Source organism: Scyliorhinus torazame, chromosome 19 (assembly GCF_047496885.1).
Source record: "Scyliorhinus torazame isolate Kashiwa2021f chromosome 19, sScyTor2.1, whole genome shotgun sequence".
In the NCBI taxonomy this organism is placed as follows: Eukaryota; Metazoa; Chordata; class Chondrichthyes; order Carcharhiniformes; family Scyliorhinidae; genus Scyliorhinus; species Scyliorhinus torazame.
The window spans coordinates 66535438-66559536 of record NC_092725.1 but is presented as its reverse complement, the minus strand read 5'-3'; the positions used below and the strand labels follow the sequence as shown (position 1 = coordinate 66559536).

Genomic DNA, 24099 nt, shown 5'->3' with positions numbered 1-24099 from the left:
TTGGGAGGAAATGAACTTGAGGACTATGGGGATAGAGCGGGAGAATGGGACTGACTGGTTTGTTCTACAGAGATGGACTCGATGGGCTGAATGGCCTCCTTTTGTGTCATAAATTATTCTAATTGTGACTTTGAAATTTGGATAAATCATGACCCCGAGTTATTGGTTCTCCGAAAGTACAGAAACATTTTTGAGTAGAATTTTCATTATCCTGTCGAACTGGCAGAAAGGCATTTACATTGGTTGACTGGAATATTTTCTGCAAGTTTTTTTCACAGAATTCAAAAATCTAAAGAAATAAGTCCAGCCAAAGTTCATCGCCATCCAAATATATGGAGAAAGATAACCTTAATAGAGCAACCACTGAAATGGACCTTGATGTCTGAAAAATTTATTGCGAGATATACTTGCTTCAAAGTGTACCACAATGTCACAAGACACCATAGAGCTGGTCCTGACGAAGGCAGAACAGTGAGGAACAATGGAACATAAACATGCACAATTTAATGAAATTCTAACCTCTTCAGTGACTCGCTGAGTAATATTGGCATCTGTGTTCTTTTCTCACAGTGAGTTTTTTGACCTTGTAACTCCAGGGAGGGAGATGCTCAGTCCAGTCATTGGCAGCTGGCAGGATCTCAAGTCTCATGTTCGCAAGACACATTGAAATGGATGGAAGACAAGCTGCGGCACAGAAACGGTCACCAAGGGCAGCACAGTGTGGCTAACATCTCGGGTAACAAAAGTCCCTGTCAACCTATTTCAGAACCAAGCTCATCAACATGTTTAATGCACAGCCTAATAGTTTTCAGACTGTGTGTGTGTGTGTGTGTATAAAACGCTATGTATATACATAAACCCCTAGGGACCTTCTGCATTTGCTTTGAGCCTTCCAGGTGAGCATTGTAAACATTTAGAAATTTTACAGTCCCTCCACAAAGAATGTGTACTCTCAACAACACCTTATTCTACCGCCTAAAGGGTAGTGTCTTCTCCCTCAGGCAAAACAGTGCTATCAAATGTTTTTAACTCATATGTATATGGCAACAGAAGCAATGGCCTTAAATTTAACACCCCCAAACCTTCCGACGGCAGGAAGCGGGAGAACGAATTGAGGTAGAGCTATCCATCACCGAATCTGACTCTTCACTCCCAACTGTTCAAGCACGATCAAATTGAAATCATGCTGTCACATGGGCTCCTGCAAAAGGGGCCAAATGAACATTCCAAGGCCATAACCTGAAGATATAGTTGGCACAGCGGCTTAAATTTAACTGTGAGGGAGAGGCCAGAGCTCCAGACTACCTGGCAGCAGGTTCAATGCAGAAGGTGTCGACTGTCCAATGTCATTGCCAGGAGACCGCTCCTTTAGCACGTCTTGTGGGCCGAGATTAGCTGGAGTGCTCGCACCAGACGTCACCAGCAGGCGCTCGGTCCCCCTCAGCCCTAATCGCAGCCAGCCTTCCGGTCCCCAACACTGGGACCCAATCACTGACACCCCTCTCACCCCACTCCTGATGGCAGCTCGGAGCTAATGGTCCCTTCTGACTGCTGAAAACTATCCCACAGGTCACTGGCTGCAATCTCCTGATGCTTAAGGATGCTCCAGACCACTGGCCCGGCTGGAAACCTAGCCTGCAGTTTTGGAGGGGTCTGCAGCAAATTATTTAAATGAGGCCTTGATCTTAGGATGAGAGTACCCTCTAGCTGCCAGATCTTGCCAGGTTTTTTACACATTACCATGCTCCCCAACAATTGCTTGACCTCCCTATTAATATCAGAGCCAATGTGGCGCTGGTGTTTGCTACTGTAACATAAAATTGAGGAGCCATCGTACCTGTGTCCAGCACTTTGAAAAGGCTACCCAATTAGCCTTATCCCCCCTGCTTTTTCTCCAAGTGCTACAGATATTTTTTAATGTATTTCTATTTTCCTTTTGAAAATTACTGTTGAAACTTCTTCCATCCTCTTTCAGACAGTGAATTCGAATCTATAAGACCATAAGGCATAGGAACAGAATTAGGCCATTCGACCCATCGAGTCTGCTCCACCATTCAATCATGGCTGATATTTTTCTCATCCCCATTCTCCTGCCTTTTCCCCATAACCCCCGATCCTTATTAATTAAGAATCTATCTATCTCTGTCTTAAAGACACTCAGTGATTTGGCCTCCACAGCCTTCTGCGGCAAGGAGTTCCACAGATTCACCATCCTCTGGCTGAAGAAATTCCTCCTCATTTCTGTTTTGAAGGATCGTCCCTTTCGTCTGAGATGGTGTCCTCTGGTCCCTAGTTGTTCCTACAAGTGGAAACATCCTCTCCACGTCCACTCTATTCAAGCCTCGCAGTATCCTGTAAGTTTCAGTAAGATCCCCCTTCATCCTTCTGAATTCCAACGAGTACAGACCCAGAGCCTCAACCTTTCCTCATACGACTAGCTCACTGCCTTAAAAAAATTGAAATCTTATCCCTGGCTAATTTGACAATCACCTTATATTTGCATCCTCTGGTTACTGCTTGTAGAAACATGTTCCTCCATATTTACTCTATCCAAACTCTTCATTACTTTTAAAATCTTTACTTAATCACCTCTTCATCTAATACAGAATTTTTGAGAAATTCTGTTCTCATATGGCCAGCCCAGACAAACAGAAATCCCATCCTGTTGCTCCTGATGATTCCGCCCCTAGGGTTCACGGACTGCTGGTTTGAAAACCTATGCTTCAGCAGGCTGCGTGAACCCCTGCTAATGCTGGCTGCGCTGAATGAAAAAGTTATGTTTGTTCCATTTAAGGTTTTATTTACAGGGAATTGTTTTTCTTTTAAAAAAAACCACACAATTTGCAAATAGTTATGGAGTCCTTAACGAGGAAAATGAAAAAGAAATGACATTTGCGATTCACAACTTGCTTCTCTCCATTGTTACAAAACCAACAGCACAAAATAAGAAAGGAACATTGTCGACATCAGGACAAGCAGCACTTGCGCTGTCTGTGTTGACAGCTTCCAACAAAAAATCTTACAAACTTCAGATATTCGATGTACAGCAACTAGCTGCAGTTACTACCGAGCAAAATACAGTACGTTAGCTAGTTCTTACTACCCCCTGTACATGTCACATGTCACAAACTTCATTTTCAAGCTTTCTTCACACCCAAGGATTTTGGACCATGTGAGCTGAACTCAGAATTCTGGTGGAATTTGATCTGTACATTATGTAACACTGCCTTTATCATTTCAGACTGAGGGCGGGAGCACACCAGAAAATGGAGAGTGTCAGTTCCTGCGTGAAAAATGGAGGGAATCCCACTGACGGGTACTCATGGAATCTTGAGCCTCTTCGAAAAAAAAAGTGGTTTGTGGTGAACACCATCACTCTGGTGAGGCGGGGAATGTTAGAGCCGGGAAATGGCGTCAAGCAGATTGGGCCGCCATCTTTAAAGGGTGCCACGCCCAGCGCTGCAACCGAACGGCCACATCTCGGAGGTCTCGGGGCTCCCCCCCTCTCTGACAGTCATCGGCAGCACATCCCCCCTTAATATACACTCTCTCCCCCCCACCCCCCCATCCCCGCACATATACGCACCCACCCATGGGGCTCCCTCATGGCACTGACCTCTGGCAGACTTTGGCCAGTAACAGTGCCATCCTGCCATTGTCTTCCAGGGGAACTGCCCAGCATGTCCCTCTTCTCCCCCTCCCCCCCCACCCCACGGGGCATACATAGCTCTGCACCCCTGGAGGGGCCCGCTCAAATGCCTCATGCCTTGTCAGACTTGGTGTAAATGACGTTGACGTGTGGTCATGTTGATGCCCAGTGAATATTTCGGAAGGGGTAAAGGCCTGGAAAGAGCTCTCGCTAATGACATGTTGATGTATAAAAATCAGTTCACAGACTGGGGAGGTATGATTCACTAGTCCACTGGTGGGGAGTGGTGGGGAGTGGGTGGGCGGGGGGGAATTCCAAAACTTATTCATGCTGGAGAAAATCACGGTTTTTGCTGCTCTCCGGATTTTCAACCCGCGCCGACTTCCTCACGGTTAGAGAAAGAAAGCTCAACAGCGTCCCTAGTGCCAAAAAATCTCCGCCACAGATTTTTCCTCATCTGCAATCATGTTTTACAGTTTTGAGTGTGTTACAGTGCAACTCTGGAAACTAACAGTCACCTATCGTCTCATTAACAGACTCGCATGTAAAATTCAGGAACAGCAATATACAGTTTTTAAAGTGTTTTGATAAGTTTGGGCTCTAACGGCAGGCAGGTTCCACCCAGCGTGTGTCCGAAGGATGCTGACACGTGGACACATTGTCCACTCTTGATGGGGGCACTGTTTCTTGTCGAAGCAAGGTGCAGCGAGCTTTTTCAGCAATGCGTTGCCACTGAGGTATAGGTGGACATTTCACGTCGTATCGTGCTGAATGGAGAGAGCTCAAGTTCTGTGGTAAATTCGTTGTCGTTGTCATCGCTTGCGACCGTGGAAGACTTAGGACCACATTCCTCACAGCAGCAGCAGCAGCAGTCCAAAAAGGCCCGGCTGAATGGCTTGCACAGGCAGAAGAGGACCACCGGGGTCACGCAGGACTTGAAGAACAAGAGGAACTGACTGATGAGCTGCAGAAGATCCACTGTTTGCTGGGAGACCCCAGTGACCATGTAGGCAGTCACAATATTGCAGATGTTTTCGGGGATGATGCAGAACCCGTAGAGAATGGTCAAGGCCACCACCGTGCAGTTCATCTGGCCTTCGAGCTGAATCTGACGCTTATTCCCCCTGGCACAGGACTTCTCAGCCTTTCTGATTTTTCTCGCAGTCACAATGGAGCTGCCAATTGTGAAGAGGGTGGGCAAACAGAAGTAGCAACCAAAGTACCACCACATCTTGGCGCTGTCGTAAGTCAGTGCCAGCACGTAGAGAGAGTCTGGTAACTTAGGAGATATCTTCACAACACATCGGTCTGCAGTCATATCGGAGGCTGCCACCTCCTCTGTTGTCAACTGCCGTAGGGCAATCTCTGGCAGCGCTAGCAGCATGGCGCCCACCCAGATGACGGCCAGCTTGGCTGTGGTTGACGAGCAGTTCTCAATCATCTCGTAGTACATCTGCACGTTGGTAGCCGCTCTGAACCTGTCGATGCACAGCGCACATAAAGTGAAAGTAGTGACTCCCAGGGACGCAACCTGTCAAATAAAAGGACAAGAGAAATATATTATGCGTACAGTATTAATTATTGTGGCACTAAGAGACAGTCAGTCAAGGGGCCGGCTAACTTAATTGGCTAAGATCATGTGGCAGAGTATTGCCAATAGTGTGGGTTCAATCCCTTTGCTGGCTAAGGTCATTTTTGTGCCTTGCCTTGCCCCATTTTGATGCAGCTGCCAGGCTAACAGACACCTTGAATCCTCTTAACCTCGAGGAGAGGTGGTTGGGGGGGGGGGGGGGGGGGGGCCAACAGACCCTTCCTACACCATAATCAAATTACTTGGCATACGTTTAGCTTTGAAATCCATTACAGCTTGACTATACTTGAATAATGAGGAACCTACTACCACCACCACTACTACTCATAAGAAAGATTTAGCAGAGAGAATCAACATCCGCTATTACTTCACTCCATTTTGTCATTTCTGTTTTTTAAGGATTTTCTTCAACTTTATTTTGCAGTATTTTAACATCGGCCACCTTTCTGGGAAGGGAGAAACATTTAATGCTGGCTAGATAATACTTGTGGATCTTAAGTGCAAATAATTCTTTGGCATGAGATTTTTACAGCAGTTGGATGATTAACGATGTGAGTGCCTTCCCCACACACTCGAACACTGAAGAATGAAGATTAGAGAACCGTACAGTGAGGGTCAATTAGTCCATCGTGCCTGTGTCAGCTCTTTGAAAGAGTTACCCAATTGTTCCCACTATCTTGTCCTTTCTCCATAGCCCAGCAAACTTTTTTCCCTTCAATTATTTTACCCAATTTTCTTTTGAAAGTTACTGCTGAATCTGCTTCCTTTCAGGCAGCACGTTAGGAGGTCACAACCGTGCACTGTGTAAAATAAATTGTTTCTTCATGTCGCCTCTGATTCTTTTGCCAATCACCAGAAATCTGTGTGCCACTAAAAACAGTTTGCCCTTATCTACTTGATCAAACCCCTCATATTATTGAACACCTCTATTAAATCTGCCTTCCTCTTTTCTCTTAAGGGAGAACAACTCCAGCATCTCCAGATCATTGAAGTCCTTCATTCCTGTTACCATTATATATGGATAATGGATGCAATTCTCCCGAGAAATGAAAAAGTGTAATTTTGTGTGGGAAGCAAGAACAAAGGGGGAATTTCAAAGGGGGGGGGGAGCGGTTAAGGCAGACTTTAGACAGCCTAATACAAAAGGAACACTTCAAGGGAGGCAAAATGGACTTTGAAGAGACGTGCTGCAGCATGGCTCTGGCCTTTCAGAGTTTTGGAGGACAGACAGGCTGCAGCTGTGGTTTGCCCTGTTATGGGTGAGCACAAGAAATAAAGCTGGCTTCAATGCTTCACATACTCAAAGCCCCCACTCCTGACCTGGCCCCCTCCAGCCCCCCAACATACAGCCCCGAGAATAATAATAATAATCATAATCTTTATTACTGTCACAAGCAGACTTACATTAACACACTGGGAGCGGGATTCTCCGACCCCCCGCTGGGTCGGAGAATCGCCGGGGGCTGGCATGAATCCTGCCCCCGCCGGTTGCCGAATTGTCCAGCACCAGATATTCGGCGGGGGCGGGAATTGCGCCGCGCCGGTTGGCGAGCCCCCCCCCGGCGATTCTCCGGCCCGCGATGGGCCGACGTCCCGCTGCTGGAATGCCAGTCCCGCCGGCGAGAATCAAACCACCTCTCTTACCGGCGGGACCAGGCGGCGCGGGTGGGCTCCGGGTTCCTGGGGGGGGCCCGGGGCGATCTGGCCCTGGGGGGATGCCCCCACGGTGGCCTGGTCCACGATCGGGACCCAACGATCCGCGGGCGGGCCTGTGCCATGGGGGCACTCTTTTCCCTCCGCCTCGGCCACAGATTTCACCATGCACGGGGATGACGTCAGCAGCCGCATCGCATGGGCGGACTTCCGCCAGGCGGCGAAGTCCTTTTGGCCCCGGCTGGCGTGGCGCTAAAGGCCTTTCCCGCCGGCTGGCGGCACGCGAACCACTCTGGCGCGGGCCTAGCCCCTCAGAATCCGCACCTTTGAGGCGGCCCGACGCCGGAGTGGCTCCCGCCACTCCATCCCGCCGGGACCCCCCCGCCCCGCCGGGTAGGGGAGAATCCAGGCCACTGAAGTTACTGTGAAAATTCTAGTCACCACATTCCTGCACCTGTTCGGGTACACTGAGGGAGGATTCAGAATGTCTAATTCACCTAAAAGCACGACTTTCGGGACTTGTGGGTCGAAACCGGAGCACCCGGAGGAAACCCATGCAGACACGGGGAGAACGTGCAGACTCCGCACAGACACTGACACAAGCCGAGAATCGAACCTGGAACCCTGGCGCTGTGAAGCAACAGTGCTAACCACTGTGCTGAAGGACCTCTCCCACCGCAACTCCCCCACCCCTCCAGCCCCAGCAGCACCTGGCTAGCTGTTACTATGCCCTTGAGCAGCGTGGAGGTAAGTGGAGAGGGCTACTCACTTCCTTGCTCCCCCTTGGGTGTCCATGGCTCCTGGTCCGGTTTTGTCGGGCAGTACTGAACGAGGCCTGTGTGACTTCCCATTGGGGTAGGGGAGCGGCGGGGGGGGGGGGCGGTGGGTGGGGGGGACGACTCACAGGCAGCTGCTGCATTCGACTTTAATCTCACTAAAATAAATGCAATTGAGGTGCGATCAGGTTCTCGCCCTTTCGGCAAAAGACCCTGATCATGGCTCACACCAGCTAGAGCAAGCGGGAGAACAGCGAACTGCTTGGCGCCCGCTGCAAATCCTTTTTGGGGCTCCCCTCCTATTTTCCCGATACAGCGGGATTGGCACCGGGTGCCATGTGGCCAGAGAATCGACCCCAATAAATGTATTTATTTTGCTCAATATTAATAATTTTTTTAATTCCTGACAAGCCTTTGTGGTCATCATTTACATGTAAACCAGATTTTATTAATTTGGTATGTGTACTTATATATTATCTCTGTGTAGTTTTACCCTTAAAGCAAGCTTTGCAAGTATTTTTGAGTCTAGTTTTAAGGAAAAACATTAAGGGAGTTATCCTCATTTCTAAGTGTTGGTTCATAAAATGGAAGCACATTTTCTTCATCCCAGTTCTTCATTGGTGTCAAGGGGGAGTCAGCGAAATTACCAAGGATATATTGGTGGGGGTTCAATAAAGAGGGCTGGGAGGAGGCTCATTTGGAGGATAAGCATTGGTGTAGACTTATTGGGCTAAATGTCACTTTTCACTGATGTAAATGCTCTGTAATACTTTACAATAATTTCTAAGTGTTGAAAGGATGAGTGACTTTGCCTCACAGGAAACCCCTTAATTGTCTTTGTACAGAACGGAAAATTAAATGATAGGCATGCTTGAGCTGGGCTCCTTAAGGAGAAAATTATACAATAAAAATTGACGAGGCTGGATCAGAATTTTCTTCATTCTCAGTGTATGGGCCTCACCCATGGGCACTTACTCAGCATTTTATTGCCCATCTCTAACCACCCTTGAGATTCACAGCGTGATACTAATGAGTGGCTCACCTGGATACTACAGCAAGCAACTAAGAGTCAACCATAGTGCTGTGGGATTGGAGTCACAGACATGTCAGACTGGATAAAGGTGGCAGGCCTTGTTATCTAAAGGACATTAATGAACCAGTCTTTTTGTAACAACAGTTCCATAATCAGTTTCATTGATGTGAAGTTGATTTCAAAAACAGAATTCAAATTCTCCAAATGGGACACAAGGGGCTGGATTCTCCGACCCCCCGCCAGGTCAGACAATCACCGGGGGCTGGCGTGAATCCCGACCCGATTGCCAAATACTCCGGCACCGGATATTCGGCGGGGGCGGCGAGGCCCCCCCGACAATTCTCCGGCCCGCGATGGGCCGACGTCCCGCTGCTGGAATGCCAGTCCCGCCGTCGAGAATCAAACTACCTCTCTTACCGGCAGGACCAGGCGGCGCGGGCGGGCTCCGGGGTCCTGGGGCAATCTGGCCCCGTGGGGTTCCCCCACGGTGGCCTGGCCCGCGATCGGGGCCCACCGATCCGCGGGCGGGCCTGTGCCATGGGGGCACTCTTTTCCCTCCGCCTCGGCCACAGCCTTCACCATGGCCGACGCGGAAGAGACCCCCCCCTGCGCATGCACGGGGATGACATCAGCAGCTGCTGACGCTCCCGAGCATGCGCGTACTTCTGCCGGCCGGCAAAGTCCTTTCGGCCCTGGCTGGCGTGGCGCCAAAGGCCTTTCTCACCGGCCGGCTGCGCGCCAACCACTCCGGCGCGGGCCTAGCCCCTCAAGGTGAGGCTTGGCCCCTAAAGGTGCGGAGAAATCCGCATCTTTAGGGCGGCCCGATGCCGGAGTGGTTCCCACCACTCCATCCTGCCGGAACCCCCCGCCCCGCCGGGTAGGGGAGAATCCCGGCCATGGATTTGAACTCAGTAACGTAGCCAGACACTGATGTGTCCACTGTCATTCTGAGTGTTGAAGTACTAATCATAGAACCAAAGGATCCCTACAGTGCAGAAGGAGGCCATTCGGCCCATTACATCTGCACCTGCCCTTGCTCTGATAGAATACCCTACCTAGGCCCAATTCCTGCTCCTATCCCCGTAACCACACATTTGGGCAATATTAGCATGGCCAATTTACCTAACCTGCACATCTTTGGTCTGTGGGAGGAAACGGGAACACCCAGAGGAAACCCACGCAGACACGGGGAGGAAATGCAAACTCCACACAGACAGTCACCCGAGGTCGGAATCGAACCCGGATCCCTGGCGCTGTGAGGCAGCAGCACTAACCACTGTGCCACAGTGCCACCATTAATGCTTCAAGACTGAGTAGAACTGATCCCAACTCTGATCTTCATTGGAATGAATGCGGAGATATCAAGTCAGACTTTTTAAAGTGCCACCGTGGTTTTAAACCGGTGCTGCAGTTCAGCTTCAGCTGCCTGTGAGAGAAAATTGAAAGTAGCAGGTCTTCCAAATGGGTGGTAAGTGGAAAATCGACTCCACTAATTAGAGTCTCTGGTACAGCAACCAAAGGGAAGGAACATCCTGGGATTGGGGAATCCTAGCACCCCTGGTGGCTGGGTAGTCACCCCACCCCCTAACAATCCTCCAACCCCCCAGCTCACCCACCCCCAATTCTACCGCCACAGACATTGGCTTGAAACCCTGGCACTCACTAATGGCTGGCAGTTTGTGACAGTTTGATGCTCGGCCATCTGTCAACTTGGAAGTCTGGGCCTGCCAAATAGACAGAAAAGCGAAAAATAGGGGAACAATCTACAAGGAAATAGAATATGTTCCGTAAATGGCAAAATTACACTAAAAAGTATATGTACAAGTGTTAAGATTCCTTTGCTCTTTTAACGAATGTATTGAGCTATTGATTTTATCCAGGTTAACATGCTTGTTTGCTAATACTGCAGACAGTGAATTTACCCCAAAAGGGAGTTTAAAAGAAATATACTTTTGGGCAAGTGGAAATGTCTAAAAGGAAAATTCAACATCGCCTTAACTGCAAGTTTGAGTAGCTTTCTGAAGGAATAACTTGCATTTATATAGCACCTGTTATCATCTCAGGATCTCCCAAAATGCTTCAATGTCAATGTCAATTAATTGTTTAGAAAGATTAGCCATGTTATAAGGTAAGAAACACAGTCACCAATTTGCACACAATAATACGTTCCACAAATGTCAATGAGCTAAATGGCCGGATAGTTTTACTGATGCTGCCTATGGAATAAATATTGGTCAAGACACAAGGCAATCTCAGTGCTCTTCTTCAGATAGCGCCGCAGGATATTTTACATCCCTCTGAGAGAAGGGACAATTTAATGTCTCAACCAAAAAGGCACAATTCCGACTCCCTCAGTACTGCACTGAGATGGCAGACTTATGCCGTGTTATGTGCACCTCTGTGTTGAGTCTGAACCCACCACTCTGGGGTGATGCCTTTTTGATATTTTTTTGTCAAAACAGAATTATTACAATCCCTTGAAAGTCAAAAAGTTATTCTATTTTGTTTCTATTCTTGCATTAAAGAAATGTCATCCTCTGAACAGCCAGTCTGAGACGACGACTGACTTTATCGCTCTTAAAGAGTTCAAAGCTAACTAGTTTATTGCTGAAAATGTAATTTTTTTAAGAAAAAAAAGCTTCTTGTAGTTATGAACAGATCTTCAAGTTTGGTTTTGTCATGTGAAAGTACCTTTAAGAAATGGGTGTTTATAAATGGGTATGTATATAAATATCTGGAGTGAGAGTACCTTTAAGAAATGGGTGTTTATTACTGCAGTGATGTCAGAGAGTGGGTGGAGCTGGGCTGTCTGACAACTTTTTACTTTCGTTTTAGGCTGCTTGCTGCAGGGTGTGTTTTAGTTTTGTTTTCAGAGCTGGATAGCTGCAGCACAGCCAGAAGGTGTATGAGTCTCTCTCTGTAAACTAAAGATTGTAAATCGATCCTTTGATGATTTAAAACTAATAACTGCTCTCAGTAGTGAATTTAACCTGATGTGCTTCTGTTAAAAGTTCTATTTTAAGTCTTATGGATGTTAAAAGGAAAGCTTAAAGGATTACTTAGTGTTGTATTCTTTGGGGGTTGTATTTGAATTAATGGTTGCAAAGATGTTCACTGTATGTTTTAAAAAAGTTAACTTGAGTTCATAGAATAAACATTGTTTTGCTTTAAAAAATACTTTTCCATTTCTGCTGTACCTCACCTGTAGAGTGGGCTGTGTGTTCCCCATACCACAATCTATGAAAAGTTTTTTAGTTTTTTTTAAAATTTAGAGTACCCAATTAATTTTTTCCAATTAAGGGGCAATTTAGTGTGGCCAATCCACCTACCCTGCACATCTTTGGGTTATGGGGGCGAAACCCAGCAAACACGGGGAGAATGTGCAAACTCCACACGGACAGTGACCCAGAGCCGGGATCTCCCAAATGGCCTCCTTCTGCGCCATACAAATTCTGTGATTCTGTGAGTTAAAATTATTACTTGAAATGGGCTTGTCCAATGTTTTTGTGTAATTAGGGTGGTGGGAAGTTGATGGGGTGACACATTTCAATTTTTCTCACGCTGGGGAGGCTGATGACCAAATTTCACAAAGACAAGATCATAAAGATAAATGCAAAATACTGCAGATGCTGGAATTTGAAACAAAATCTGAAAATACTGGACAATCTCAGCAGGTCTGACAGCATCTGTGGAGACAGAAGGACAGCTTTGACAAAGCGTCATCCAGACTCGAAACGTGAGCTTCCTTCTCAGACCTGCTGAGATTGTCCAATATTTTCGGTTTCTGTTTCACGAAGATAAGGGGCTGGATTCTCTGATGTCGAGACTAAGTGCTGATGCCGGTGTCAAAACGATGGAGTTTTACTCCTGAAATTCCTGCAAAAAAGTGAAACGAATTCACAGCCCTGCAGGGGGCTAGCAGGACCCAGAGTGAATCTTGCCGCTTTTGCTGCAGATATGGGCCCCTGTGCTTCCGGGTCAGCGGCCGCGCCTCGCTCCATGGCGGACGCGGACCGCGGAGCCAGACCCAAGAAAAAGACGCCCCAATCGGCCGCGCGCCCGACCCTCGAACCCCGCACATTAGTTCCCCGGCCACCTACAAGGCCCCCCCTGGTCTCCAGTCGGCCTGCCTCTGACCAGGGCAGCAGTGGACTGAGTCCGCAGTCGCCACGCAAGCACCCCGATCATCAATAGCAGGTTAGTTCCATGACGTCGTTGAACTCGGCCGGTCGGGGGCAGAGGATTGCTGAGCCGGCCTCTGGCAATGGCCCCCCCCAGCGGCCCGGTGATGCCGATTTTCACGCCCGGAGAATCGCCGAACCGGCGCCGGGCCCGATTACGGTGCCAAACTGGATTCTCCGCCCCGCACGGGCTGCGATTTCAGAGTCAGGGTGCAGAGAATCCAGCCCCAGGTTTGGCACTGCATTGAACATGATTATTTTTTTAAAAAGCAGACATATCAAAAGAAACAATTTGCCAGGCAAAAAAAGCCACAAAAATTGATAATTTTTAAAAAGAGTCAAAAATAAAGACAAGAGTGTGAAAGGGTGAGGGTATGTCCTGGTCACGAGCATTCTCCAGGTACTCACTCACTCTGCTGTATTCAATGTTCTGACCAATGAAACCAAGCATGTTGAATGCCTCTTCACCAACTTGTCCACCTGTGACTCCACTTTCAAGGAGCTGTGAACCTGTACTCCTAGATCTCTTTGTTCTATAACTCTTCCCAACACCCTACCATTAACTGAGTAGGTGCTGCTCCGAGTTGATCTACCAAAATGCATTGCCTCACATTTATCTAAATTAAACTCCAATAGCTATTAATCGGCCCACTGGCCCAATTGATCAAGATCCCATTGCAATCCGAGATAACCTTCTTCACTGTCCACAATGCGATCAACCTTGGTGACATCGGCAAACTTACTAACCATGCCTCCTGAATTCTCATCCAAATCATTAATATAAATAACAAATAGCAGTGGGCCCAGTACCGATCCCTAAGGCACACCGCTGGTCACAGGCCTCCAGTTTGAAAAACAACCCTCTACAACCACCTGGAGGTATATGTGATGAGAGTGGATGAAAGACCTGAGGCGGGATTCTCCCGAATCGGCGCGATGACCCGATGTCCGAGGGGTTGGCGTTGCGCCAGCCAGCGTGCCGAAGGTACTGCACAAGTTAGCGCATGTGCAGAACCGCCGGCGTGGTACAGCGCATGTGCAGACCGGCCGGCGTATTCTGCCGCATGCGCAGGGGGGGTGTCTTCTCCGGCCGGCCATGGCGGAGCCCTACACAGACTGGCGCGGAAGGAAGAAGTGCCCCCACAGCACAGGCCCGCCCACAGATCAGTGGGCCCCGATCGTGGGCCAGGCCACCGTGGGGGGCCCACCCACCGGGGTCGGATCCCCCCCTCCCCTCGAGGACCAAACCAGCCAACTTACCTGCCAGGTCCCGCCGTGTGGGATCATGTCCAATCCACGCCGGCGGGACTGGCCAAAGGCAGGTGGCCGCTTGGCCCTTTGGGGTCCAGAGAATTGCCGGGCCGGGGGGGGGGGTGCGCTGCCACCGGCCCCCGACCGGCACAGTGTGAATCCCGCCCTCTCCTGAAAACACGCCGGAGGGTACGGCAGCCGGCTTCGGGGTGGAATGCACGCCGCACCGCCGGGGATTCTCTGCCCCTGTGGGGGGGACGGAGGACCCCGCCCTGGAGTGAGGTGTGAGGTTGAGCAGCATCTGAATGCAGTGCCCACCGAGGGAGGCTGTGGCAACTGCAGGAACGTGGGAACAGCCAGGGAAATGTGAAGGGAACCTGGGGAATGTGCAGAGAGACAGGGAAATGTGCAGTGAGACAGGGGAATGTGGAGAGAGCAAAGAGAATGTGGAGAAAGGGGAATGTGGAGAGAGACAGGGGAATGTGGAGTGAGACAGGGGAATGTGGAGTGAGACAGGGGAATGTGCAGTGAGACAGGGGAATGTGCAGTGAGACAGGGGAATGTGGAGACAGGGGAATGTGGAGAGAGAAAGGGGAATGTGGAGAGAGACAGGGGAATGTGGAGAGAGACAGGGGAATGTGGAGAGAGACAGGGGAATGTGCAGTGAGACAGGGGAATGTGGAGTGAGACAGGGGAATGTGCAGTGAGACAGGGGAATGTGCAGTGAGACAGGGAAATGTGGAGACAGGGGAATGTGGAGAGAGACAGGGGAATGTGGAGAGAGACAGGGGAATGTGGAGAGAGACAGGGGAATGTAGAGAGAGAAAGGGGAATGTGGAGAGAGACAGGGGAATGTGGAGAGAGACAGGGGAATGTGGAGAGAGATGGGAATGTGTAGAGAGCAAAGAGAATGTGGAGAGAGACAGGGGAATGTGGAGAGAGACAGGGGAATGTGGAGAGAGAAAGGGGAACGTGGAGACAGCCAGGGGAATGTGGAGACAGACAGGGGAATGTGCAGTGAGACAGGGGAATGTGGAGAGAGACAGGGGAATGTGGAGAGAGACAGGGGAATGTGGAGAGAGACAGGGGAATGTGGAGAGAGACAGGGGAATGTGGAGAGAGACAGGGGAATGTGGAGAGAGACAGGGGAATATGGAGTGAGACAGGGGAATGTGGAGAGACAGGGGAATGTGGAGAGAGACAGGGGAATGTGCAGTGAGACAGGGGAATGTGCAGTGAGACAGGGGAATGTGGAGACAGGGGAATGTGGAGAGAGACAGGGGAATGTGGAGAGAGACAGGGGAATGTGGAGAGAGAAAGGGGAATGTGGAGAGAGACAGGGGAATGTGGAGAGAGACAGGGGAATGTGGAGAGAGATGGGAATGTGGAGAGAGCAAAGAGAATGTGGAGAGAGACAGGGGAATGTGGAGAGAGACAGGGGAATGTGGAGAGAGACAGGGGAATGTGGAGAGAGATTGGGGAATGTGGAGAGAGACAGGGGAATGTGGAGAGAGACAGGTGAATGTGGAGAGAGACAGGGGAATGTGGAGACAGGGGAATGTGGAGAGAGACAGGGGAATGTGGAGAGAGACAGGGGAATGAGGAGAGAGACAGGGGAATGTGGAGAGAGAGACAGGGGAATGTGGAGAGAGACAGGGGGTGTGGTGAGAGACAGGAGAATGTGGAGTGAGACAGGGAAATGTGGAGACAGGGGAATGTGGAGACAGGGGAATGTGGCGAGAGACAGGGGAATGTGGAGTGAGACAGGGGAATGTGGAGAGAGACAGGGGAATGAGGAGAGAGACAGGGGAATGTGGAGAGAGACAGGGGAATGTGCAGTGAGACAGGGGAATGTGGAGAGAGACAGGGGAATGTGGAGAGAGACAGGGGAGTGTGGCGAGAGACAGGGGAATGTGGAGAGAGACGGGGAATGTGGAGACAGGGGAATGTGGAGAGAGACAGGGGAATGTGGAGAGAGACAGAGGAATGTGGAGAGACAGGGGAATGTGGAGCGAGACAGGGAATGTGGAGAGAGATTGGGATGTGGAGAGAGACAGAGGAATGTGTGGAGAGAGACAGAGGAATGTGGAAAGAGACAGGGGAATGTGGAGAGAGACAAGGGAATGTGGAGAGAGACAGGGGAATGTGGAGAGAGACAGGGGAATGTGGAGAGGGACAGAGGAATGTGGAGAGAGAGACAGGGGAATGTGGGGAGAGACAGGGGCTATGTGGAGAGGGACAGAGGAATGTGGAGAGAGAGAAGGGAATGTGGAGAGAGACAGGGGAATGTGGAGAGACACAGGGGAATATGGAGACAGGGGAATGTGGAGAGACACAGGGGAATGTGGAGAGAGACAGGGGAATGTGGACAGACAGGGGATGTGGAGAGAGACAGGGGAATGTGGAGAGAGCCTGGGTTTGCAGGGAGAACCTGGATGATGCAGGGGCAGTCAGGGAAATGTGGGATGAACTGGAGAAAGTGGCAGAGCTGGCTCAGTATACTGGCTGCGCTGGAAAGTGGTTGGAACCAAAGGAAAGCATGTTGAGCAGAGCATCTATGCTCTCTAGTCTCTCTCTATCTCCACATACTCATTTGTCCATGATCGCCGCTCAGCCAATCACAGCCAGTTTCTCCTCTGTGTTTGCCACTGATTCAGCTCAATGGTGAAACTTGCAGAAATTCTCAAACTCAGTCTTACCAGCATTTTCAACCATTGCTCCAAGGCCCACCATGAGGTGCCATGCTGGAATGGTTACATTGCAGCCCTCGGGCTGGTTGGACATGGCAGCTTTAAAACAATTGGAATGAAGTGTCTTACTGGACATCGGTGAAAAGTACGTTCAGAGTAGAGGTCAGAAAGAAACTCTTCACTCAAAAATTGACATTCCACTGGATGACATACAAAACATTCAGGTCATTTAATACAATTAGATCGCTTGATGACAGAATTTATGTATTAGGAGGATGGAATTCAGTGGGTCAAATTGCCTTATCCCTGTGTTTTCTTATAGAAATGATGCTAGAATAAAGATGCACAGATATCAATCTAAATTACCCACTTTTTCAACATGTTCTCACACTAGTCTCACTGAAAGATACTATCATCAAGATCCTCATGCCAGATTGGTTTGTGTTGACCCTTCCACTCCATGCTAATACTGTATTTGTCCAGCAGATTATAATGTGCATATTTTAATTTAGAAAACCTATTAATTTGGTTGGCAAATTAAAAGCAATCTGAACAGTTCTATGAATACATTGGCATTTTCCCCAGAGTGTCAGTTTGCCAATCAAATTTATACACTTTCCAGACGGATGTAATCCACCCCGTGTTGTATGTGTGGTGCTGTGGGCTGTTCTGCTGCATTTTGTGAGCTGAATGTTGGACTAGGCTAATTGGGTTCTTCCAGGTTCTGATATCTGCGTTGCTGAGTTCTGATCTGTGTGGGGCAGCTTCATTAGGGTGTCAGCATAAAGTGGATGAGGGTGAATTGGGGGAGGGGGGGACCAGGCGGAGGGAGAATCAGGAATGAGAATCAGGGGCGGAATTCTCCGGTATCGGTGCGATGTCCGCCAACCGGCGCCCAAAACGGGGCAAATCAGTCGGGCATCGCGCCGCCCCAAAGGTGCGTAATCCTCCGCATCTTGGGGGGCCGATCCCCAACCTTAAGGGGCCAGGCCCGCGCCGGACTAATTTCCACCCCGCGAGCTGGCGGAAAAGGCCTTTGATGCCCCGCCAGCTGGCGCGGAAATAACATTGCCGGGCGGCGCATGCGCGGGAGCATTAGCGGCCACTCACGGCATCCCCGCGCATGTGCTGTGGAGGGAGTCTCTTCCGCCTCCGCCATGGTGGAGACCGTGGCGAAGGCAGAAGGAAAAGAGTGCCCCCACGGCACAGATGGGCCCTGATCGCGGGCCAGAGCACCGTGGGGGCACCACCCGGGGCCAGATCGCCCCGCACCCCCCCCAGGACCCCGGAGCCCGCCCGCGCCACCTTGTCCCGCCGGTAAGGTAGGTGGTCTAATCTACGCCGGCGGAACAGGCATTCTAGCAGCGGGACTTCAGCCCGTCTGGGCTGGAGAATCGCGGGGGGGGGGGCCGCCAACCGGCACGGCGCGATTCCCGCTCCCGCCGAATATCCGGTGGGGGAGAATTCGGCAACCAGCGGGGGCGGGATTCACGCCCGCCCCCAGCGATTCTCCGACCTGGCGGGGGGTCGGAGAATCTCGCCCCAGGAAGGGGTAATCAGGAAGGGGAGAATCAGGAAAGGGGTGGGGAATCAGAGGGGGTGGGGAATCAGAGGGGGGTGGGGAATCAGGAGGGGGGGGTGGAATCATGAGGGGAATGGGGAATCAGGAGGGGAGGGGGAACCAGTCAGCCAGCTTCTTTTTGGCCTATCATTCTAGATCAGAAAATGATCATCTCTGATGTAATACAAACTGACATTTCACTTTGAATGTTTTAAGCACTGCTGCTTTGCAATGGAGTGAAGAACTTCTCTGAATGCCCGCAGAATATTAGTAAAACTCCTAACAACTAAGCAAGTTGCAAATTGAGGTGACAATGTGCATATTGACACCCTTGTGTGTCCTTGTACCTGTCCATGTATTAAAAATATTTCCAAAGGAATTGGCAACAGGACAATACTGTAGTTTCAGCTTTGCAATCAGCTGCTCTATGGGTGGCAGAGTAGCACAGTGGTTAGCACTGTTGCTTCTCAAAGCCAGGGTCTCAGGTTCGATTCCCGGCTTGGGTCATTGTCTGTGCGGAGTCTACACGTCTTCCCCGTGTCTGCGTGGGTTTCCTCCGGGCGATTTGGTTTCCTCCCACAAATCCCGAAAGATGCGCTTGTTAGGTAAATTGGACATTCTGAATTCTCCCTCTGTGTACCTGAACCGGTGCCGGAATGTGGCAACTAGGGAATTTTCACAGTAACTTCATTGCAGTGTTAATGTAAGCCTACTTGTGACAATAATAAAGATTATTATTATGAGACTGTTTTGAGTGCACCCCTTTCTGGACGAGGCAAACTTTTCTGGTCTGGTTTGCCGAAGTGATCTCTGCAATAGTGCTCCTTCCCTCGCTCGGCCATTCATTAATCTCCACCCCCCAACCCCAACCAAATCTCTCTGTTAGAAATGTCTCTCCCCAGCTGGGCCCGCCAGAGGGCAAGGTGGATATACATGAATCCAGCTTCCAGCAAACAAAGAAAGCCACTGTTCAACTTTCATTATTTGAAGGAATTGCTTTAAAAAAACGTGCATTTGTCAGATCTCTGATGGCGGTAAATTAGAAAGTTGAGCAACATTTGTCCTAGCTGCCACACTCATGGCCAGCAGTCGAACTGGAAGCAGTAATGGATGGATATCCATCCTGTACTGAAACTGAAAGAGATTCTCCCCCTATCTTTTTCTTTTAACAGGTCCAAAACACAAACTCAGGGAATTCATTTTAACAGTTGAGAATCACTGAGACAGGATCACTTTGAAACTATTATGGATTTCAACTCAATAATGCCACCGGCACAGTTATTCAGCAATTAGCTAGCATCTGCCCGGCTGCCAGTAAAGCATGTAATTAATTGGTTTCGCAGGATGGACCAATGAGTGGCTCTTTGTGCTCAGGTACCTTGTCCTGCTGTCATATTATTAACATAAATGAGCCCACACCATGCAGTAAACCCAACATACCTATTTTCATAATTAACCATAGGGCAGGTGGGAGTGAATGTAAGTTTATGCCTGTATCTTATGATTGTGATTGCAGGGCGATTAATGTTAATTATTAACTTAAATGATACCATCTCGCTTAATGTAACAAGGCAGGTGACTGGCGAAGATATTCTCCCTGATACGTTGTTACCAAGGAAACTGTGATGAAGCTAGATAATAACTTCAAGCAGCATATTTTTCTATCGACTAATGAAGCTGCCTATTCTCAGTAAAGGTGCAACGCATTGTTCCAGCGTCAGCTTTGATTTAATTCTCCTGAAATTTACATCACCTGTTTGATTCAGGAGCTGTGTATTTTCACTTTGGGGTGTTTATTACTCAGCTTCCCAGTGTTGGCATTTAACACATGTACCGGACGTTTGAATTCTGTTCATTGACACCGAACAACACTTTAGGGCTGTGTTTAAAAGTCATTTTTCTTTTGCAGCCTTACTGTCACAGCAGTGTAGCTAGCACCAGCTCAGACCCTGACGCTAAAACCCCCACCCCCCAAAAATGATAGCAATGAGAGATTGCCTGGAGAAGGCAAGCCCACATTGGCACCCGGTGAATAGCTCCAGAGTAAAGAGAGGCTAGTCGAAAAAGTCCTGGTGTGGTCCCTAGACCTCCAGGGCACGTTTCCACTTGGGTGTGTACTAAGAAAAGAGAAATACTGAAGATGCTGGAAATCTGAAACAGAAACTACGTGTGTGTGGGTGTGGGGGGGGGGGGGGGGGGGGGGGAGAGGGGGGAATAATGTGTGTGGGGGGAGGGGTGGAATAATGTGTGTGGGGGAGGGGTGGAATAATATATGTGGGGGGAGGGGTGGAATAATGTGTCTGTGAGTGGGGGGGAGGGGGGAATTAATGTGTGTGTGAGTGGGGGGAAATAATGTGTTTGTGGGGGTGGGGTGGGGTGGAGGGGAAAATAGTGTTTGTGTGGGGGGAATAATGTGCGTGTGGGGTGGAAATAATATGGGTGTGTTTGAGGGGGGAGAGATAGTGTGTGGGAGGGAATAATGTGTGTGTGTGAGGGAGGGGGATAATGTGTGTGTGGGGAAGGGATAGTGTGTGGGGCGAGGGGGGAATAATGTGTGTGTGGGGCGAGGGGGGAATGTGTGTGTGGGGAGGGGGGAATTATGTGGGGGTGGGATAAAGTGTGTGTGTGGGGGAATAATGTGCATGTGGGGGGGGGGGGTAGTGCGTGTGGGGGGGGAGGGGGGAATAATGTGTGTGTGTGGGTGGGGGGGAAATAATGCGTGTGTGTATGGGGGGATAATATGTGTGTGTGTGGAGGGGGGGGCAGTTCTGGCAGCACCTGTGGAGAGGAGAAGAGTAACATTGGACTCGAAAGGTTAAATCTATGTTCACAGATGCTGCTTTCCCCAGCGTGTTCTGTATGTGCTTGGGTGTCCCCTGCACAGGACATCTTCACCACATGGACTCCTGCAGCCGCTCAAAGTGTCTAACCATCTCCTCCTCGGGGCCAAACAGGGGTGAGCCAGCTGAAGAAGGGATACATTCATGTCTAATGTTTAAGACGTATGTAAGGGTGTGTGTAAAATCCCTTCCTGTCTGAGAAGGCTGTTCTGTGTTTTGGGTTCAATTGCTCACCTCGAGGTATGGGATCACCTTGCAGGAGAGATCTCCGAGCAGCCACTTTTTAGTCAGTTCATGAAATATGACCAGAGGAAGACAGAAGAAGATGATGAGGAAGTCCCAGAAAGCCAGGTTGGCCAGCAGTGAGTTGGAGATACTCCTCATGTAGTAGTTGTGGCAGACAATGCACATGATGGACAGATTGGCCATGATCCCAATCACGAATATGACAATGGACAGGCACATCACAGCGTAGGCTCCGTACGAGTCCTCGGTCACCGGGTAGAACGGGTTCTTCAGCTGGCGCCTGCTCCCCGGTGCCTGCACAGGCAGGAGTGCCGGAGCAGCCCCCAGGGCCAAGCCGGTGGAGGTGTTGTGGGATCCTGCCGTGCCGCCCCGTGTCTTGGGGCGCTCTGCCGATGTGTTGAGGTACAGGGCAGCAGCTTCCAGCTCAGGGCTGAACTCCAGCCCCCCTGGCCCCGTGGAGTTAGCCGCTGGAGGCTGGTGGACCACCTTCTTCTTCTCCCGCTCCTGGGTCCTGCTCCCTGCTGCCCCCCTCTGAAACCGGGCCGTGCCCAGGTGGGCCAGCGGGTGGCCGCCTACCCGGCTGGTGGCTCTCCTGGCAGCGTGGGGGAGGGCGGAGACGGGAAGCCCTTGTGCGATCGCCCCCTCGGTCTCACCCTGCGGGAGCAGGCTCTGGCTGGAAGGCCACGGGGAGGAATCCCCCCCTCTCTGCGCGGGGCTGCTCAGTGCTTCTCCCCCAACCTCAGATCCACTCGTCCCCCGCCCCCTTGCAGCAGCCTCGGGACAATCCCGGTTCATCTCCCCCCCAACGCCGGGCAGCTGAACTTGACTCGGGTTTGCAGAGGCAACCCATAATAAGCAGGAGGCGAGGGCCAGCACGGTGCACCACATCTTCACCCCGATTCTCCAGCAACGATATGAAGGCTTGATATCCAAACGCAACGAGGAAACTGCACAGGAGCTGAACACTCTGTACCATCGGAGCTGGGAGCTTGGATCCGGCAGTGTGCAGCTTGCAGCTTTAAAGTGGCTCACCCCAGGCTCCTGGGAAAGACAGCAGCAATAACACACAACTTCCAGCCTCACTCAGCATCACCTCCTGCTCTCTCTCTCTCGCCTCTTTCCTCCACAACTTCCAGCCCTCTCTCTGCAACGGATCTGTTGCACCGATTGCCCCCTCCACGGTTAGCTCAGTTCTGCTGTCCACCCTCACTCTCTCTGCCCTCCCCACCTTGCTCTGCCGGCTCTCCCTCCATACAGTGCCCCCCCCCCCCAACGGTTGGTGCCTTCTGCTTTTCGATCCCTCGCTTGCTTTTTGGGGGGGGGTCTGGACGGGAGGGCAGCTTTCTGAGGGGTGGAGCCGAGCAGAGACACTTTTTCAGGAGGATGGCTCCAGGGAGTTGGAGTCACAGACCGTTCACTACCCCACTCTGGAGATCTCCTGCAGGCGACAGGACGATTAAAAGCCCATTCACTCTTCCATCGGTACTTTCCGTTTCATTTTACAAGGTGGTCGAACATTACAATGGGAGATCAATATTTTCAAGCGCTTTCTCCTCCTCTTTGCAAACGCTCCAGGCTCCTATCGCGGTGTGAATGAACGACTTAACTCGCCCCCTTTTGAATGGGGGAGTGTCGACCAAGGTTTTCCCAATCGATCCAGTCCCCACCCGGCTCCTCTGTATTCACCTGGAGCACAGACAGTCCTCGGTATATATATGCACACACTCGTCTCACAGCATCGCTAACAGTTGCACCCGGACAGTGTGCCAACAGCTCCCTCCTCTGAGAGGCAACAACCAACTCAGTCCCGAGTTTGCAACCGAACATTTTCCCTGCTCCAGCTCGGCTCCTGAAAGAGACATTTCTTTGTTGGGAAATACTATCCCTATAGGGAAGGCGATCGGCAGTCCTCACCTGCTCTGGTCTTCATGCGACTGCAAACCCACAGCAATATAATGGACATTTTAAATGCCGTCTGAAATGCCTCGGCAAGCCACTCTGTGGCATCAAATCGCTACAACGTCGATAAAAGGCAATGAAACCAGACGGACCACCCAACATCCAGGAATGACAATGGCAAACCCGTCCCTGTTGACGCTGCAACAGTAGGCAGTGGTCTCCTTACTGACATCTGGGGGCTCGTGCCACAGTTGGGTCAGCTGTCTCACAGGCTAGTCAAGCAACAGACTGACATTGTCATACGCACAGCTGACAACTCCCAGACACCACTATCACCATTCCTGGACATGTCCCATCTCACCGGTAGGTCAGACCCAGCAGAGGTGGCAGCACAGTGGTATATAGTCAGGAGGAAGTTCTCAACATTGACTCCATACCCATGAAGTCTCCTGGCTTCAGGTCAAATATGGTAGGAAGGGCAGCACGGTGGCGCAGTGGTTAGCACTGCTGTCTCACGGCGCCGAGGTCCCAGGTTTGATCCCGGCCCTGGGTCACTGTCCGTGTGGAGTTTGCACATTCTTCCCGTGTTTGCGTGGGTTTCGCCCCCACAACCCAAAGATGTGCAGGGTAGGTGGATTGGCCACGCTAAATTGCCCCTTAATTGGAAAAAATGAATTGGGTACTCTAAATTTATTACAAAAAACATGATAGGCAAGAAAATGTATTGAT

The 24099-nt window shown here is 50.3% G+C and overlaps 1 protein-coding gene across 1 annotated transcript; it reads right to left on the bottom strand.

Moving 5' to 3' along the window:
- Positions 1-3575: 3575 nt before the first annotated feature.
- gpr37a (G protein-coupled receptor 37a) lies at positions 3576-23562 on the bottom strand. The gene is made up of 2 exons (XM_072484447.1): positions 21460-23562; positions 3576-5180 (listed from the first exon to the last, which is right to left on the bottom strand). The coding sequence occupies exons 1-2, from the start codon at positions 22357-22359 to the stop codon at positions 4365-4367; spliced, it is 1716 nt and encodes a 571-aa protein (XP_072340548.1). The 5' UTR covers positions 22360-23562; the 3' UTR covers positions 3576-4364.
- Between the last annotated feature and the right edge of the window lie 537 nt (positions 23563-24099).